Source organism: Ptychodera flava, chromosome 19 (genome assembly GCF_041260155.1).
Source record: "Ptychodera flava strain L36383 chromosome 19, AS_Pfla_20210202, whole genome shotgun sequence".
Classification (NCBI taxonomy): domain Eukaryota; kingdom Metazoa; phylum Hemichordata; class Enteropneusta; family Ptychoderidae; genus Ptychodera; species Ptychodera flava.
Genome location: NC_091946.1, coordinates 19,092,688 through 19,112,134, shown reverse-complemented (window position 1 = coordinate 19,112,134; position 19,447 = coordinate 19,092,688). Strand labels below are relative to the sequence as shown.

The window sequence follows — 19,447 nt, the reverse complement described above, 5'->3', positions numbered from 1 at the left end:
AGATTGACATGGTCGGGACTTCCTCTGCATGGATTGGTCAGTCAGACAACCCGAACCACCGTGATTAGCTACATCGTTATCGAATCATGGTCCTTCCACAAACCGTGTTCTCATTGCAATACCTAAGCAGTCAAAGAACCTGAAAAGCGTAAAAAAACCGCCGATGTTGATTTTGCTTGCTTTGGTTTGGGCTGAAATGGCTTTGGGTGCATTGATTTGGATCAAGCTTTATCAGGGCCCGAGTGTCGTTATTACGTTGGCAGCGTCAGCAGCACTGTCTGATTGATCGAATGTCACCTTTAACCTGTTTTCCCACTGTCGCCTAGAAACGCTATAAACTGAATCAATAATGATGTGTTTATATTTGTGCTTTTGACGAGCGACTTCCTCAATCTTTTACGTATACGCAGTGAGGTGATCACTCAAAGTCGTACGCTGACCAAACAACAGATAGACGACTAGACTGTGATATTAATGAGGGACACACAGGTAACGTAACGTATATACTTTCACTTCATTGGTATTACATTTGAATTTTCACTTCTCACCGTCGATGGAAAAACAAACCACGGAAATAACATTTTCCAACCGTTTACTCGATGAAGACTTTAAGCCAGTATTTTTTCATAAAAGTTGTACTACCCCGCTAACTTTTCGATTGGAGCAGTTTATTTTCAAAAAATTACCGATGAGAATTCAAAATGGCCTGAAAAGTCATCTCTATTGTGTTAATGCTAATTAATTTTTCGTGAAACAAATCTGTGAAAGCTCAAATTTCAATAACCAGTATATTACAAAAACAATTGATATTACAAAAATCCAATGAGGCCAATTATGCTCTGTGCTTCCGATTACTTGACTCTCCCTATTCAAAACTTTCACCGACCCCAAACGGTTTTTTTCGCATCTTCAAAAATTACGCACAGTTTCGCCAAAATTTGCTGATTTTTGATAGGCCACACTAAAATAAGAAATAAGAAAAGTACCCCGACATCCATCGTATTTCCAAAGGGCTTTTTAACAGAAACGCATTATTGTTTTACGCCTAAGCTGTCCCTTAGTTTGTCTTCGACGTCAGAGACTTTTGAATCAAATAAAGTTGCTTGATATCATCGTCACTGAAAATAGCAGAATGTATTGCTGCATCTAAGTCAGGACGTACAGGTTGTTACCTCGGTAGCTATTGACACCTGCCGTAGTCGTCATTGTGTTTACTTGTTTTATTAACTTAACAACGAACCTTTGAAACCTTTTGATATCTTCCAATACAACCTGTACTTACTCATAATATTACAAAACCTATAGATATGGCTTTGTTGTGCCAACGTTGTATGACATAAGGTCCTGGCTTGAGGGGGACATGTGACCCTCATGATTGAATTGTTTCGATAACGAGATACTGATCACGTGACTGCTTTGTTTTCAGAAAAAAAAAGGTTAATGTTTACAAATCTCTTCCCCTACAATAAACTATATTGATTTTTTTGCAGTTTTTATGATGGCTGGGCCACCATTGGTGCGCGTTTGTCTTTTCGTTATTCTCAGTGTACAAATGCAGATTTTAACTGCGAGAAGATATGATTGTGAAATTTCATCGACTGCCAACAATATGACAGCTGTTCCTGACATATGGTTAGAATTCTTTATATCAATGAATGTAGTTTACTTGTATTAATCAGTTTCAAAGTAATCGCTACTCTTGGAAGTAGGACATGAACTTGAGATTGACATACAAAAGAAATATACTGGGAAATGTCATCAAATGTTACAGCTATACCGGCCCTTTCATTACATCACTTGAATTGACTTTATGACACTATTGTTATGAATGGTATGTTCATAAAGAATATTCTCCTTGATACGGAACCAAGATCAAAGTTTTCTGCCGTTTTGACAACCCTCTTCCACAACTTGAAATATCGAGACAATGGTAATAAAAGTGTAAAAGTATTTTTTACAATATCCTTCAGCGTGAAAAGATCAAAAAGGGTAAAAAAGGATCAACCCACTGGCGAAATGAATGAGAAGTCAAACGCAGTACATCCCTTTCTCTAATTTTAACTATGTTTTCTCGAGAGGGCAAGACTTTTCGGACATATCAAGATACAAATCTGACAGGCAGAATTGTTTTCATGTTTCTATATACTGTCGACGTCTTTCTGACAGGCAGACTTTGCCTATAGTACAATGCTTCTGTTGAATCTGGAATTACACGCTGCACATCAAAATTTTCTTCTGTTGTTGGCAACATGCTTCGCATATCATCTAAAATGACAAAACTACAGACATCTAAAAGTACGGATCATAAAGATGATTAATCAGTTAATCTTCACGATCAAACGTACCGGATTTGGATAAAAAATACCATGCGCGGAGATATACCATTGCCTGCCTTGAACCCATTTCAATAATAGTCCTGTCTGAAGTTCCGTAATTTATGCAGCCTTTGAACAAAGTGGATTACAGTTTACAGGCAACTGACATCTGATTTATGACAATTGACGTCTAGTTTATGACATAATTTGTGATTAATGCGGTATTGTTTGGCGTTGTCTCGTAATTCCAGGCGGTACACTTTGACAAAAACAAACAAGGATAAAACGCCCGAGTACTTGGAAGATATCTACAAAGAGAAATGCCGAGATCACACTAGTTCCTGTCCGCTGAGGTGAGAATACATGACAACGGCCCAGACTTGAAAATAAACAGTGTTTACGTACGCTTCTTTCGTTTTTACAAAAACATAACACACACAAGATCGTGTGTGCAAACACTCGCCCATCTAGACTGACAGACAGAGGGACAGACAGACAGATACATTTAGACAAATTAAAAAATTAAAAATTGCTTACTTTTTTGAGTGCCTGTTACTCGAATTTAGTGCATTTGTTAGTTTATTTCGTATAAATACTTATATTTATAATTCGGTCGCACCTTTTAGGTGCTACATATGCCGGTAGCTTGACCTTGTAGTGTTTGTTCTTGTGTAGACATTTTCGACATCTCAGAACGCTTAATAATTAGTGTCATTTCTCTGTCAGGCAAAAATTGCATATCTTAGGCACATTAATTCTGAATAGAAACAGTCCTTCCCGACTGTCTATGATAGAATCGACTATGAATGCAGACTGGGTTGTATTTAATTTTGGATTTCACATCCCAAAGGTGTTTCGACAATTCTGCCTCACAAGGCATTATGCAGAGACCACTAACAAACCTGAAGATGCAAGGAAGTTTAAGTCATAAGTGGTGACAATTTTGACAAATAATGCATCGGTCTCACCATAGACCTCGGTCGTTTTTTCTATGGTCTTACTGACAATGCGTTCAAAAACAAAATTCAAATCCAAATTCAAAATTCAAATCCTGAAATACCATAAATAACATAAATGACTGTCTTTAACACAGGAAAAGGTTAAGCTATGGTTAATATAAATTAACTATAGGATGACAAGCGTCTTATGACAATACATTTGCCGAGGAGAGTTGAGTTTCTTGCAGCTGGCATTTTGGATGATCGCGGCTGTGTTCTCTCTCTTGTATGATCTCTGCGGAAATCAAATGGCACTTGTACTTCTCTTTCAGCGAGGACAAGAATTGCGATGACCTATGGAAGTCTTTTCACAGTGCCTTTGCCTACAAAGAACCATGCATCGTGAGAGAAGAGTATCAACAATATTGTGAAGAAGCTCAACAGTCTGTACCCGAACATGAGAGAAAATGCCGAGAGAGTTTGACCGGTTGACCTCGCTGTTAATTTTATGCAGGAAATTACAATAACAATGCTTGGTCGAATGACGCAGTGCCTTGAGGGTGGGATCACCAGTGGTATATGGGGAGGAGTACCTTCCCGATGGTGATAAGTGGTGCAGATTACCGTCGCCTAGGTGACTGGCGTATACGCGTGCCAAAAGACACCTATGGTTGATTTCCTGTTGACCAGTCGGATGGCAGAGTTGCAAATACCTGGACTGAACCATTTGGTTTTTTGTGGGTGTCGGTGGTACTTTGACAATATAAGTAAAAATGCACATATATTGAGTTTATTGTCTTGTTTATGAGCGGCCAGTATTTTCCAACAGCATAAATTATGTGCATTTGCCCTTGAAGGAAAAATAATTTTCGAATAAAACATCGCGAATGTAACTACATTCCTTAAGCTCGACGTACACTTAAGTGCCCCAAAGAACCATGAAATCGCCCGACTTTCGATTGAAGAGATGAGTTTTGCCAAACCGCGTATACAGAAAAAGTGGCAGATGACTTTATTTTTAGAATCATAGACAGTATAGCGAGATGTAAAAAATGTGAAACAGGCTCCCCACCTAACTATCCTAAATGTTTTTGTGTCGAGTTTGTGTTTGATTCGTTTCGAAAATGTGTTCCTACATTCTTATCCGATTGTTTGTGTTAATGAAATGTTTGTTTCGCTTTGGATATTTGTAGAGAAGTTTGGATTAGTGTGTACGGTAATGTTTTCTTTGTGTGGGGAAAACTTATGGCGAGACGCAGCCGGACCTATGTTGTTACAAAAGTTGATAGAGTCGCCCTTTGACGCTTGCGTTTCGAAACCCGAGTGTGGTTTCTCATCAGTCGCAGTGTAGATTCTTTCCTTAGTTTGTGTTTGTGAAAATTTATTTTAATGCATTTTAGTGGTCTTGCTTTCCGATTAGCGAGGCAAGTATATTAATTTTGGTCACGTTGTGAGTCCGTTTGGTGGTTCGGTTAGTTTGTTCTATATTTCTTTACTTCGGTAAATTTTGTTTTGACTGGTGTGTCTTTTAGATTTTTGCGGAGGTTTGTGAATTTTTAGGCAATAAGTACCACTGCGGGGTACGGATTTTATGTTTATTGGATCAAGATACTTACAAGTATCCTGGTTGATGTGCTTGTTCTCGTACATTTAATTAATAGTTCATTTACTTTGTTTACTGTTTGTTCTGGCTTGTTGTGTATAATACTGAGTGTTACGTAATTGCCCTTCGCATTCGAGTACGTAATCGTTTGTGTTGACAATAACGAAAAACCGACCCTTGTCGAAGGGTTATTTCCCAAAATTTGTCCAATGTTTGCAAGCTGGTTTATCGCGATTCTTTTGGCACGCGACATGTTTTGTTTCCTTGTTTGAAGGGTATCTCTAGAAGTGCGAGTTTAGCAGCTTCAGATAGCTTTCAAGTTTTTGTTTTTTTGTTGTTCGTGGAGTCCAATTTGACTTTTCTTTGAAATTGAATTGGTGTTGTTGCGATTGTTTGTGTCTCACGATGTAGCGTAGTCACATTATACGACTTTATTTGTTGAAATCCTGAGGTGGTTTTATTCTGTTGGTTTTGTTGGTGTCCGAATGAATTTTAGAGGCTTTTGCCTAGTACTATTTTTCGGAGTTTCATAGTTTGAGCGATGATAGGTTGTTGTTGAATTTCATGTTGTTGTCGGCTTTTCTTTGGAAATAGCTGATTTATTTCCACGGCCAGGTTTTCTGTTACGTTACGGTGATTGTTTATTTTGTATTTAATGTTGTGTTTCAGTTGTTTGTTATGTGTACGATTTTTGTTATTTCTTTTAAGTGTTTGTGTGCTCTATGTCATCTTATCGTATTTTTTGGTAGTTCCCTTTTTGGAGTATTTGGTGGCCCTGAAAGGGCCGCTTGGTATGGGTTTTTGTTAGCGCTTGGCGCGTTTGTTTTGGCGATAAGCCTAGCTTTTATGCTTCTTTTCGCCGATTCGATGTGCTTGGTGAGTAGGTGTTTGCCGCCTTCTTGTCACTGTGTGTGCTTACATGGACAGTCTGCATAGCCCTTGAATGTGGTCTCGATTTTGATCAAACTTACAATTTAGGAGTATATATCAAAACATGATAATGATTTATGTGATTACTGTAGCTATAGATAGGCTACATTCAGGACGGGCAGCGACGGGCAGTAATTAGTAGGCAAAACAGGTGGTTTTCACCGTGGGCAGAACTCGGTGCAATGATACTGAACATTAATAGTAAGCCTGTCACCTTGAAGGTAATGCTGTAGGTGAAACAAGGACACACGATGGTACAAACAACACCACAAGTGAAACGTACACACAGAAATACACGCGTTCCTACGTTGTGCCCACCCGGGCCACGCGATTAAAATATGACTGATACTGCTGGATAGTGTTAATTGGGTCGGTAAACAGTCAATTAATAGTTTAATTGACTACCTGGGTGATTGGCAGGTCGTGTCCAACGACGCATATGCAAAGCAGGCCAAAAGACAAAAGCCCCAAAGTTATTGACAGCTGGCCAGGGGTCACCATGAATACGTAATGAAGCTTCACTACGCAGAAACTGCGTAGTCAAGCCCTTCTTAACCGGTCAAACTCTCTCGGCATTTTCCGGCATGAAGGAAAGGTACGGTATACTATGTCACTGATGACAGATGTAAAGCATATTTTGATGGCCATTTTCTGTCTCATCGCATTCCGTTATAATACACGCAGTTGAGGTAACTCGTTTAATGGAAAAGTTTTGTTTGATTGCGAAGGTTGAATAAAGTTGTCGCTTTAAACGAAAATCACTTAATACACGGCGCAGGTATCATGACACCGTATTTTCACGACTGACTTGCAGTGTGTTTGCAAGGTTATATCTGATTGGTCGATTGTCACAATTCACAGCAACTTAGGGAGTATATTTGTATTATTCAATTATAATGGTAAGATTCTGCCAACCAATTGGATAACAGCTTCAAAATCGCTGCAAGTTGGCCCATTTTTATCCCTTTTGTTCAAGCAGACAATGTTCTACTCGGGCCCGGGACCCTACAATGAAACCCACTCTTGCTTTATTCCGTACGTGACCTTGGAGCATACACTGACTGGCTACATAATGAATACAGTCGATGCATGGTGTGGTCAGCCGGAGCATCCGGGTATCAATCACGGTGAATGCCCCGATAAGGATGATTGCTTCCGTCCGCACTGTACTTCAAAGTGCGCTTTCTGGCAACAGGCGTCTATTGAGGTGAGCTACTGCCATCTGACAAATTTAACCCATGAAGTGCCGTAGAAGTTTCCACCTATAAAAAAGAGAACTGCCTAAAGTTTAGAAAAAACACATTTTTATTGAGTTTTTAAAGTAATTCCGACAATCTTTTGAGCTATATACTTGTCAACTATCAAGCCCATCATGTACTACAAAGATTTTGAAATTATAACAGCTGCGAAAGACGCACCTATGATTTATCACAGGTGCACTTTCTATGTGAATGGGTTAGTAGCTGATATAACTTTTAATGATTTTTTCGCTGTTTTAATGTCAATAGCAGTTTCTTGTTCTACTCTCCGTCAGCATGTTGAAATATACATTATTCAGGTTTTTAACTCGGCCTGCACATGTGTATTAAACTGCACTGATTTGTTATTTTTGACAAGTGAAGTCTGGTCCGGACTAGAATTCAAATGTAACAATGTTAAAGTGCATTGTACAAGTCTGTATTGGAAAGCTAAATAATAGGTGTTTCAACAGGCTTTTGGAAGTAAAACACGAAACTGAAGTTGGCATAGAAAGCAACGATGACCCTTGAAATTCCAACAAATTTGTCTCTGAGAGACTGACAGTACTGCATACATATTTACTAAATTGTTCATGAGCGTTTTTACTCCCCGATATTGCGTCGAGACAAACTATACAGAGACAAAATTTCGACAGAAATACATAACAGTAAGGCATATTGTTTATAGTTCGTCAAACACAGCAAAATACGCCTCAACCCGACAAAGGAGAAACATACAAATCTGGGCTTTTCATCACAAATGTTCTCCGCTACCTCAGCTGATTCTTTATTTCCCCTTCAGAACCACACCCTCAATTGACAGAAAAAGGCGACACTGTTTCATTGAAGTGTCTAATGCAGAAACAAGTATTCTTGTAACTTCATTGACAACATTGGTTTCCCTCTTTTGATAAGTTTGCCAAGGCGGCATCATGTCACGTGCAAGTCCTTCTAGACGGTGCAAAAGGAAACGGAGAGGTGGCAGTAGATGCACAAAGGTGAGAAACCATTTATAGTGCCGACAGACAGATTTTTGCTCTAACAAAGCAACTAAATGTGATAACCTACAGATGCAAAGGGTAGAAAGGTATATTGAAATGACGGCACGTATCGATTTTATTTTCTTGGAAGAAATGATAACCATGGATTCATCATAAAGATTACTGCAACACCACTGAAGACGTTTTGCTACGTACGTACATACATACATACATACGTACATACACTAAAAATACTTAATATATCATAGTATATATAATATATAATTTATTATATGTGTAATATATATATATATATATATATATATATATATATATATATATATATATATATATATATATATATATATATATATTAGGTACGACAAGTATCGCATCCTATTACTGAACATAATATTACTGAAGATAATAGTTGATAACAATAGCACCCCTAGGGAGCTTAATAAAACACCCAGATGAAAACAATAGATATCTTAATGTACACTTTTTAGTCCCCACGGACACCGTCCGGGGGGACTTATAGGTTTGGTCATGTCCGTGCGTCCGTGCGTCCGTCCGTTCACGCAGATATCTCAGAGACGCCTGGAGCGATTTCGTTCAAACTTGGTACAAGGATAGTACCATACCTCATACAGATGCACGTCGATTTGTTTCACAATGCGATCAAATTTGGCCGTGGTAGAGGACTTTTTAGTTTTCACCTCCATAGACTCCCATGTATAAGGCAGACCATAGACTCCCATGTATAAGGCAGACCATAGACTCCCATGTATAAGGCAGTCCATAGACTCCCATGTATAAGGCAGACCATAGACTCCCATGTATAAGCCAGTACATAGGCTCCCATGTATAGGCCAAGATAAATAAAAATTTAGTTTCTCATCGTATTCATATTGCAAAAAGGATGCAGTGACACAGTTTTTAGTCCCCACAGATAAAGTCCAGGGGGCTCATAGATTGGGTCATGTCAGTCCGTGAGTCCATCCGTTCACGCAGATATCTCAGACACTTTGACAAAATGTCATGTGACCTTGGTGACCTTTGACCTCGAATATACATATTTGTCCATAACTCAGTAACCACAAGTGGTAAACCTTTCATATATGGTATGATGGGACACCCTATGACGCCACATATTGTACCTCATTAATTATGTGCATATCTAATTTTGAGCGAGCCAATAGAGCTAGAGGTCTGATTTTTGGTATATATGGAAAACTTAGCAATACAATTTTTTTGACAAAATGTCACGTGACCTCGGTGACCTTTAACCTCAAATATACATATTTGTCCATAACTCAGTAATCACTAATGCTACACCCTTCATATTTGGTATGATGGGACACCTTATGACACCACATATTGTACCTCATTAATTATGTGCATATCTAATTTTGAGCGAGCCAATAGAGCCAGAGGTCTGATTTTTGGTATGTAGGGATAACTTAGCAATACAATTTTTTTGACAAAATGTCAAGTGATCTCAATGACCTTTGATCTCAAATATACATATTTGTGCATAACTCAGTAACCACAAGTGCTACACTCTTCATATTTGGTATGATGGGACACCTTATGACGCCACATATTGTACCTCATTCATTATGCGCATATGTAATTTTGAGCGAGCCGAAAGAGCTAGAGGTGTGATTTTTGGTATATAGGGATAACTTAGCAATACAATTATTTTGAAAAAATGTAATGTGACCTCAATGACCTTTGACCTCAAATATACATATTTGTCCAAAACTCAGAAACCACAAATGCTACACCCTTCATATTTGATATGATGGGACACCTTATGACGCCACATATTGTACCTCATTAATTATGCACATATCTAATTTTGAGTGAGCGAATAGAGCTAGAGGTCTGATTTTTGGTATATAGGGATAACTTAGCAATACAATTTTTTTGACAAAATGTCACGTGACCTTGGTGACCTTTGACCTCAAATATACATATTTGTCCATAACTCAGTAACCACAAGTGCTACACCCTTCATATATGGTATGATGGGACACCTTATGACGCCACATATTGTTCCTCATTAATTATATGCATATCTAATTTTGAGCGAGCCAATAGAGCTAGAGGTCTGATTTTTGGTATGTAGGGATAACTTAGCAATACAATTTTTTTGACAAAATGTCACGTGACTTCGGTGACCTTTGACCTCAAATATACATATTTGTCCATAACTCAGGAACCACAAGTGCTACACCCTTCATATTTGGTATGATGGGACACCTTATGACGCCACATATTGTACCTCATTCATTATGTGCATATCTAATTTTGAACAAGCCAAAAGAGGTAAATGTATGATTTTTAGTATATAGGAATAGACTATAGGATAGAAATTTTTTGACAAAATGTCATGTGACCTCGATAACCTTTTACCTAAAATACACGATTATGTCAATAAATAAGTAACCACAAGTGCTATGTCCTTTATATTTAGTAGGATGGGAGACCTTATGACAACACATGCTTTACCTTGTTAATTATGCCCATATATAATTGTGGGCAAGCCAATAGAGCTAGAGGTCTGAATTTTGGCATATATGGATTAATTAGCAATACAATGTTTTTTTTTCAAAATGTCACGTGACCTTGATGACCTTTGACCTTGAATATGCATATATATGCATAACTCAGTAACCACAAGTTCTTTACGCTTCAATTTTGATAGGATAGTAGACCTTAAGATGTCACATCTTGTACCTCATTTATTATGCACATATGTATTTCTTGGCAGGCCAATACAGCTAGAGGTTTGATCTTTTTTCCCGATTTAGAACCATAACTTAGACATGCCTCTTGTTTCAAATTGGGAACAATGACATAGACCTATGTGTCCATAGATCTGAACATATACACTTTAGTGATACTTCTTAATGACCTCATTTCCCTGCCCCCTCAAGACTAATACTCCTATTACAAGTGGGGACTATGTCATTGTCAATGACTTGTTGTATATACTTTCAGTTACTTTATGCTGTACGAACTGCCAAACCTAGATGAGTCCATCGTGCAGAAAGTCCATATCCACGTCATGTACTCAACGGAAAATATGTAAGTTTTTAGAATATAAAGGGGATGTGATGTTCTTTCCTCAGCATAATCTTCAGCCGGACATGACACATTTTATTCAAAAAATTCTGCACTGTGACTACCCATATACGTTCCTTAACAATTGCTATAGTTAAAGCCCCACTAGCTGTATTTTTAGCACTGTGATAGTAATAAAGGTATAGATTTGAACTTGGTCATACTAAGACACAATACAAAGCTGTCTCCGGCCTATTCTGTCTCTCTCTAACCCGAACCTATCCCCAAGTGTGTACCCAACATTTTACTTTCAAGCTAAAGTAAGTTTGTAAGAATATACTAGTTTAGATGTGTGTATAAACTTATTATAAACTACCCGCTGGGACTGCACATACAATTTTGAACAAGATAGTATTTTAGGTGTGTGTATAAACTTAGTATAAACTACCCGCTGGGACTGCACATACAATTTTGAACAAGATAAAGATTACATTGCGATTCAATGTTTGCCCAAACATTAAATCGTACCCCATGAGGAAAAGCAAAAACCGCTGATACTGTGCATATCTACACTGAAATCTCCACATACACTGCACAGAGTGGTCCAATGTAATGCATAGGGGTGAATGTCTTCAACTGAGGCATTGTTTGTTCTGTTTCCATTGTAAAATTGCCAATGTTTGAAAATGGCGGGAAATCAAAATGAGCGCTAAAATATTAATTTACTTGTCAAATGTTTCACCAAGGAATGGTTTCCTAATGCAGTAAAAGCCTTTATTACATGCCTCGTATATCGAACGTCGCGCGCTCAATAGGATTCAATCGTAACTTGTCCATGACGTCGCGGGCCGCATAGTCATCACTGGACTGAAAGTGAACCTGAACTATTTTCAACCTGAAAACTTTTTGATGTAAAAATGTTGAAATTTCAGGTTTTGCATAGGAAATCCAGTTTTTGAAAAATTTTGCAGAAAAAAATTGATAAACCGCATACCAGTAGTTTAAATATATCAATGCGCCATTCCATGGTAAAAATCGTTCCATTTTTAACGGTTTTTCGTCTAAGATGGAAATAAAAGCATTTGATTATCATTTACCAATGTAAATATTTTTGGTGCAAACTGAGTAAGAAAGGCATGTAACAAAAACATTATAGCCCAAACAAGGGACTATGTACCCTCGGGGCAGGAGACCATTTGCCCTCCTTACGTCGGGCAAACGGTCACCTACCTTCGGGCACATAGTCCCATGTTTGGGCTATAATATACAATATCCCTTCAGAGGGTAGAGTTCAAAGAAAGCCATGAGAGAATTGGAAGATATTTTGAGGTTAACAAATGTTCAAGAGCTGCAGCTAGTGGGGCTTAATGCAAGGAACGGGAGTCAAAATTTAAAGCTAGACATGCAACTCCTTGACATGAAATTCAAATCTGTTTGAGCAACAATAAAAGGGTCAGTAGCTGTAATCGTTTATGTTTTTTCACTATTTTGGCTTTGCATGTCAACCTCAAGTTCTTGTTCTACTGCCGAAAGCATGTTGAAACACAAACTTTTCATCGTGTCAACACAGCATCTCCACGTGTAAAATGTACTGTTATTGTTTACATTTGAATTCTAGACTGGACCAGAATTTACGTACGTGTTAACAATAACAGTGCAGCCTACATATGTACAGGCTAGGTTAAGAAGCTCTACAATGGATATCTCAGCATGCTTTGGGGAGTAGGACAAGAATAACTGCAGTTGAGATTAAAACATAGACAATGAAATAAAATCATCGAATGTTACAGCTACTGGTCCTTTAAGTACAGGGCCAGAGCCCAGTCTAAATTTATATTTCACTCTGACGTCATACGTCATATAACACGGTTTTATGCCACATATTATGATTGTTTTGATAATGTCTTTTTTTATTAAAAAGCAGAACGCGCCTTGGGGGACATGAAGTCGACTCTCAAATTTCTTTAATTCTTTCCGATTCACCACTTGTACATTTGGGTGCTCATTTTAAAGCTTTTGGAGAAATATAAACTTTCACTGTCTTAGTTTTTCGAAAATACCCATAGAGTTAACACAGGAAGGGCGGCCATTTTGAATTTCAAATATTGCAAAATGTTGTGTAATTAGTTCCAAACTTTGCACGGTGACCCCGATTTTTATTGTTGATTTGGTAAGAAAATGACTGAAAGTATCGTTTAGGAAAGTTTGAGCAAAAGTTTGAGTCTTTCATTTTCGAAACGCATATACTACATTAAAAAGTAATTCGTTATTAACATGTGATCGGAGATTGCTTATTTATCTATTAAACCTGACTTTTGCTTTCCCTGCGTAGAATTGAAACCTGTGGTAAAGGTTCAATTAAGGCACTCCAAGACAAACTCAATCTGAAGTTTCCATCCGGGTCAACGTGTAAGAATTTTACGTAAGTGTTCCAATTCGTAACTTTAAGATCTAGCTATGGTGAAAGAGGGTCAGTATCTGTAACTTTTGATTATTTGTTTTTGTTTTCAATGTCAACTGCATTTTCTTGTTCTATTCCCAAAGACATATATCTACATATATATATATATATATATATATATATATATATATATAATATATATATATATATATATATATATATATATATATATATATATATATAAACATATAAACATATATATATAAACATATGTATGGGACGGATTCCTTGAAACGTAAACAAATCCCCTAGTGGGCCGGATGAAATGCAAATAAACAATTGCGATTACAATTAGAACATGCGGGCTACCAAAGAAAAAGAATACAGACGTGCGGTAATATTATATTAGAATTTAAACCGGCTGCACTTAAAAACGTCAATCCACTTTATGTACAAACTACATATCACCCATCACGTGACAAGACAGAGACACGACACGAATTTATGCAAAATGGATCACGCTGTTATCGGCGACGGAGGTTCCCTAAATCCCCAAAGACAGTGATGTTTCGCCATCAAAATGTAGCACCATTAATGAAAACGGAAATATTAGGACTACAAACCTTAAGTGGGTTTCGCATGTATCGGAGACTATAAACAAATCAAAATTACAAATCGTAATTGTCGCCCGTGTATATCCAAATGCTACAAGGCAAACGAAATGTTATAAGTTACGGGAAAGATTTTCTAAGTATAAAGTGTAACGCGTTTCTTCAAAAGTCTATCAATATTTCCTTACTTTTTACCTGAATTTTTCATTTCTTTTGTTTCAGGGGGTTCAATGACGCACAAGGATTACGCCGGCGACGCGAAGCGGAAGAGATATGTTCGTTCTTCCGGTGCAGTGGTTCTTCTGTAGGGTTTAATTTTACGCTCTTGTTACTTTGTACTTTCTATGCATTTCTATAAAGTAGCCAGAATACGCGAATGTTTTGTCGGCTGAAAGTACGCGTCGTTGATATTGCCGTCCACGGAAAGGAATTGTCATTTACTTTGTTTATGACTGAAAATGCACACTCGTCCTTGATTTTGCCGTCAACAAAAAGGAATTTCATTTTTTAATGAATATTTACTGCGCTTATGACTGAAAATACATACTCTTTACTACCAAACATTTGAAATTATCAAACATATATGTATATAGTATTGAGATTATGTGTCTTTAGCTGTATCTCATACACGTCTCAAGCAAATTGAGCGCCTTTCTGTTTTTAAATCTTTTACAATGGAATGTAAGCTTATTTTCACTGTACTGACTGAGCTATATGCTGCAAGTTTCATATTCTCATGTTGATCTGTTTTTTATGGCGTAACTGCCCGGGCCCCGGAAAACGCATTTCCCTGTCATATCTGTTCGTCGTAAATGGCGCTGTCTGACAATCAATTGGTGAAGCGAGTTGGTGAAGCGAGTCGGGCGCTAAGTCCGATAAAATACACCAGAATTTAAAGAATTGACAGCTATATGTACCTCACATAAATTGATGAATTCATGAATTGAGTATTCATTTCGATGATCACTGCCAATGATGTGGCCTTGCGCCGTTCACCGTAAACTCGATAAGTCAAAGTATCCTACAATTATTCAAGTTATGCAAGCTTCATTTGTTATGAGGAATTCGAAGTTAGTTACTTTTCAACTTCAAATTTTCGAACAACGCTAATTCACTTTGCTTTGTGTCCCTCTCTCGGGAATTGCAGATTCCCATGACAAAGCATAAACGCCGCTTAACTTAAATATGTTCTTTGGGAGCCCAATATTGACAAGCACTATTGCCATGCATCGCTTGCCTCCCAAACGACTATAATAGTTAACTTTACTACAGTATCTTCACCGTTCAGATGTGTGGCAAGTTATCGAGGGTACTAAATTATCAGCTACAACAACTACGGTTTCTTGATCTTTTCCTCGATATTAAGTAAGATGTCTTCCTTTCCTTTCATTAAAAAAAAGTTTAGTTACCATATAGCATATGAGATTCGACGTGCAACTTCGAGCAATTTTCAATTGTCAGACATATCTCTAAAAATAAATTACAGCGATCAATTAATACGCTATGGCTTGCCGCCACGTGTAGCCGACTCACACTTTCCCCAAATTCAGTCACACTATAGTTTACTTCATTAGTTGTCATCTCAACCGCGACAGATAATGACAGTATTGTTAACATATTACTCACAATGCATCGGAAATAATATGGAGTGATTGTGTGCATTCTTAAAGTCCGAATAAGACATACACATAAGAGTACTTCGTGCATCATTGGTGGCAACTTCGCTAGCCAGGGGTTTCTTCGGGGAGAAACCTCCCTTTGTTGGTCCATCTAACTAAACCCGTCAGTGAATTTTTCGTATGTTCTAGGTGTTAATTAATAAAATGTCAATTATGCAGTGTGTAAGGGTCTTTGCTGAATGTATATATTGTATATGTATATATATGTATATATTGTATGCAGATATATGCGGAGGTTGAACTTTATCTTCAATGCTGTACAAGAAAATGTAGACCAAAGATGCTGATTTTAAACATTTCAAATAATACTTCATTTTGTAATTTCAAACACTGTACTGTGCGGTAGAGCTTGTTCGGCTTGAAGTTTCGAATTTGGGCAAGGATGTATTAAATTCGGAGGAAATTCAGTTTTATTTCTACGTCTGATCCTTCTGGATTTGGAGTTCGCATCATCCCATTCCACCAAGATACATAAAGTACACTTTGTTTTATTCAGACAAAATGCCACCATTTCATATCATTCCTGATGCAGCGACACTCAAATATGTTTTCATGAAATTATCTGTTGAGATGACAATGAAAGACGTAAACGTGTGTGGATGGAGATTGATTTGTATTCGGCTGATAAGATTTGGAGTTCGCACTTAAAATAATGTTGGTAAATTATCAGAATGCAACTCAGTTACAGACTTTCAACGGCTCATGCTTTGTGAGTATTGAAGATTAATTTTACCCTGTGGCGTTACATTTAACACAAAACGCCAGTCAGAAAATCAAAGCACAATTCTGAAAGTGTGATGTACGGTAGACTGAAAGATCCGTCGCCCGAGGAAGCTCTCTACGCCACCCACGTAGATGGCGCCCTCTAGCGACGGATCTTTCAGCCTGGTTGTACGGTTACCAGGACATCACTATTTGCCTATTCATATTCTCTTTCATACTCTGTTGCACTTCTATACATAACAATGGGGAGTAATGAGGCTTCTGCAGAAAGTCCTATCGCTTGTTCACAAGTGAGTGGCTGATTTGTCACATTGGGAAAGTCTGAGGTTTGATAAATGCAAAACAGACACTGCATTTTTTTTCCACTTTGTATTTTTAATAATTGGTAACCATGTACACCAGAAAATGAGGATAAAGCTTCCATTTGCAAAGTTCAAGTATTTCCACAAAATTGCAAGAACTGTTCCGAAAAAAATGTTACATACACTTGACGAAATATGTGTAATAATAATCCATAAGATTCCATGTCAGCGATGAAAGAGAAAGAACAAGTTATGATTCAATATTACTGTATTTTTTATCAAATCTGAGACAGCTGAAAGGAAGATACTGCTGTCTACACTCTATATTGCAATTTCATTTTTACATAAGTTACAGTAGGCAGTAATCAAAAGACTTCAGGACTCCATTCAAAAGAAACAAATTTGATCTGCTAAAAATTTTCTGACATACTGTTGTGGGTGGGTGAGGTGCAGTGCGCCCTCTATGACAAAAGATGACCAACTGACATCGCGTCTTTACCACATTACACGTACTGGTAAGGTTGGTTGAAATTACATGTTCAGTATTTTAGTTGAAATTGCAAGAAATTCTTCAACATGACAGTGTGAGATCAAGTTAAATGTACTGGAAAAACAAACTACGGAGATTTTTCACCAGAAATACCATTATGTCATCATTAAGTGAACTAAAATACCAGTGAACGCTCCTTTGAAAACCTTATAGAGCTGAACAATAAATTGACATTTAACCTCTGACCTGCCTGACATAGTTTGCAAGACATGGTGTAGTTTAACCCCTGACCTTTACAAGCCCACACATCCTGGGTTCCCTGGCTGAGAATGAAAATGTACCTGTTTACAGTTAACCATTTATCTTTACACAATATGGAATATCACAGAAATGATTGGAATTACTCGACACCATAATTAAATACTTTCCTCACATCTTACAAAATAGAAATTCAAAGGATGACCCAGCCAAAGTTTAAAATAATTCTAAAACATCAAACATGTCCAAGATAAACATTCAAACATTTTTTTTTTCAAAAAAAATTTCAAAATACATAAAAGGTGCAATGTTGTTAAAATTTGTTGATATATGTCCATTGCAAGTAGACAGTGAAAGGTACACTTTGTTCAATAGACAGACACACATTTTATGCCGGGGTACCTTCAATAGTGATATTCATATTTAAGCTGTTCGTTGGGGAAGTTTCCTATGCTGGATTTCACATACATCTGTGATGTAATTGCGCGCGTTAAGTTCATACATAGAATACATCAGACAACATTTACACAAACAGCAGTGCTTGTCAACATTTCGGACAGCTGCAGCTTCAAATGGAGTTATCCCTTCAGCTCTCCTGATCAAATTAATCACAGTAACAACAATGTGATCTTATACATGTCATCAGACATTTGTTTGTTATATGATGGGGAGTTGGAAAAGTTACGATACATTTAAATACCTAATGATGCAATATGCGTATATGTAACTATTTCGTTTTTATAGACAAAATATTACAGATTTGTTCAGCCCATGATTAACAGGCTATATACCCTTTCACAACTATGGTTTGGCCCAAACCAATTGTTATCAGGGTGAGTGTGGACCTGCATATTGGAAATACAGGGTAAACAGGTTGAAGAACAAATCAGATGCATTAGGCATGTAACTGTGAAAAATGAATTAGAAATGAATACATTTCTTACACTTTGTACATAAAGGTTTGACTTGTGTATTCAAAGATAAAAATGGCAAACATAGCCAGGATTTCATAAATTGAGATTTTTGTGTGGTTTACGGAATGTCGCCTGTAACTGCTCATCTGTCTCAACATAAAATATTACACCATTCCTCTTCAAATTTGCAAAATTTAAGTTCATACCACCTTGATGACCTTACTGGGCCCAGCCTACCAGACCCTGATCATCCTAAAACAGAGGTTGCACTATGAATCACGGGCAAGATTTTCATCCAGTTTCTGAGTACACGTTAAACTTCTCACAGACTACAGCAGGCATGATACAAGATAACTTACCCTCATTTTTTCTGGTTATATACTAGTCAATTACATGTAGAAATGGGCAAAATCAAAATGATAAATATCCTTCGTATTTCCCCCAAAACGAAAGAGGAACACAGTCTATCCCCCCTCCCCTTACACGATACAACATGTACAGATTCTAATGTCATGCATTTTTTTACAGCATGTTCTGTTAACCACCCTACTGATAGAAAAAGACTGCTAGCTATATCAGAGCTCTATGCCCTACATCATTGTATGCTACTTGGCATACAATAAGGTACAAAACATCCCAATTTCCCTCCCTTCCTCCCATTCCCTCCTCCCCCTTAGGGATACAGACTTATCAGATCTACATCAAAAAGCATGCTTTGAAAATTTACACCCTGAAAGTATATTTTTCCAGTCGGCAATGAGAGCTCATATCCTTCACTCGACAATAATTTTCCTGACAAAAAAAATACAATAAATAATATGTAACCTTCTTTCACATTTGTATCAGACTTGCCTTAACCCTTTCACCACCATGGTTTGTCCCAAATCCATTGTTTTCTATGGTAAAGTTGGACCTGTATACAGGGAACTGGGGTGAAAGGGTTAAAAGGTGCAATCAAAATTATTGCAGTAATAGCCGAACTGAGAGCACAAT

General features: G+C 37.5%; 1 protein-coding gene across 3 annotated transcripts; it reads left to right on the top strand.

The window, feature by feature from the left end:
* Window positions 1-10: 10 nt before the first annotated feature.
* LOC139118829 (ADP-ribosyl cyclase/cyclic ADP-ribose hydrolase-like) lies at window positions 11-17,249 on the top strand. 3 transcript variants are annotated; one of them, XM_070682321.1, is made up of 9 exons: window positions 11-489; window positions 1,491-1,632; window positions 2,567-2,668; window positions 3,586-3,696; window positions 6,766-6,993; window positions 7,940-8,022; window positions 11,014-11,100; window positions 13,409-13,498; window positions 14,311-17,249. In XM_070682321.1, exons 5-9 carry the CDS (start codon window positions 6,769-6,771, stop codon window positions 14,444-14,446), a joined length of 621 nt encoding a protein of 206 aa, XP_070538422.1. In that variant the 5' UTR covers window positions 11-489; window positions 1,491-1,632; window positions 2,567-2,668; window positions 3,586-3,696; window positions 6,766-6,768; the 3' UTR covers window positions 14,447-17,249. The 3 variants fall into 3 exon arrangements, with proteins under 3 accessions (XP_070538422.1, XP_070538421.1, XP_070538424.1); XM_070682320.1 differs by lacking the exons at window positions 11-489; window positions 1,491-1,632; window positions 2,567-2,668; window positions 3,586-3,696 and adding an exon at window positions 5,888-6,381; XM_070682323.1 differs by lacking the exons at window positions 11-489; window positions 1,491-1,632; window positions 2,567-2,668; window positions 3,586-3,696 and adding an exon at window positions 6,399-6,475.
* The last annotated feature ends 2,198 nt before the right edge of the window (window positions 17,250-19,447 follow it).

Excerpts from the sequence above, each read along its gene's own strand:
- LOC139118829 (XM_070682321.1), top strand. The coding sequence starts at position 6,769 with ATGTTCTACTCGGGCCCGGGACCCTACAATGAAACCCACTCTTGCTTT. Across the intron at positions 11,101-13,408 it reads ATGTACTCAACGGAAAATAT|AATTGAAACCTGTGGTAAAG; the intron begins GTAAGTTTTTAG and ends TTCCCTGCGTAG. Across the intron at positions 13,499-14,310 it reads TCAACGTGTAAGAATTTTAC|GGGGTTCAATGACGCACAAG; the intron begins GTAAGTGTTCCA and ends CTTTTGTTTCAG.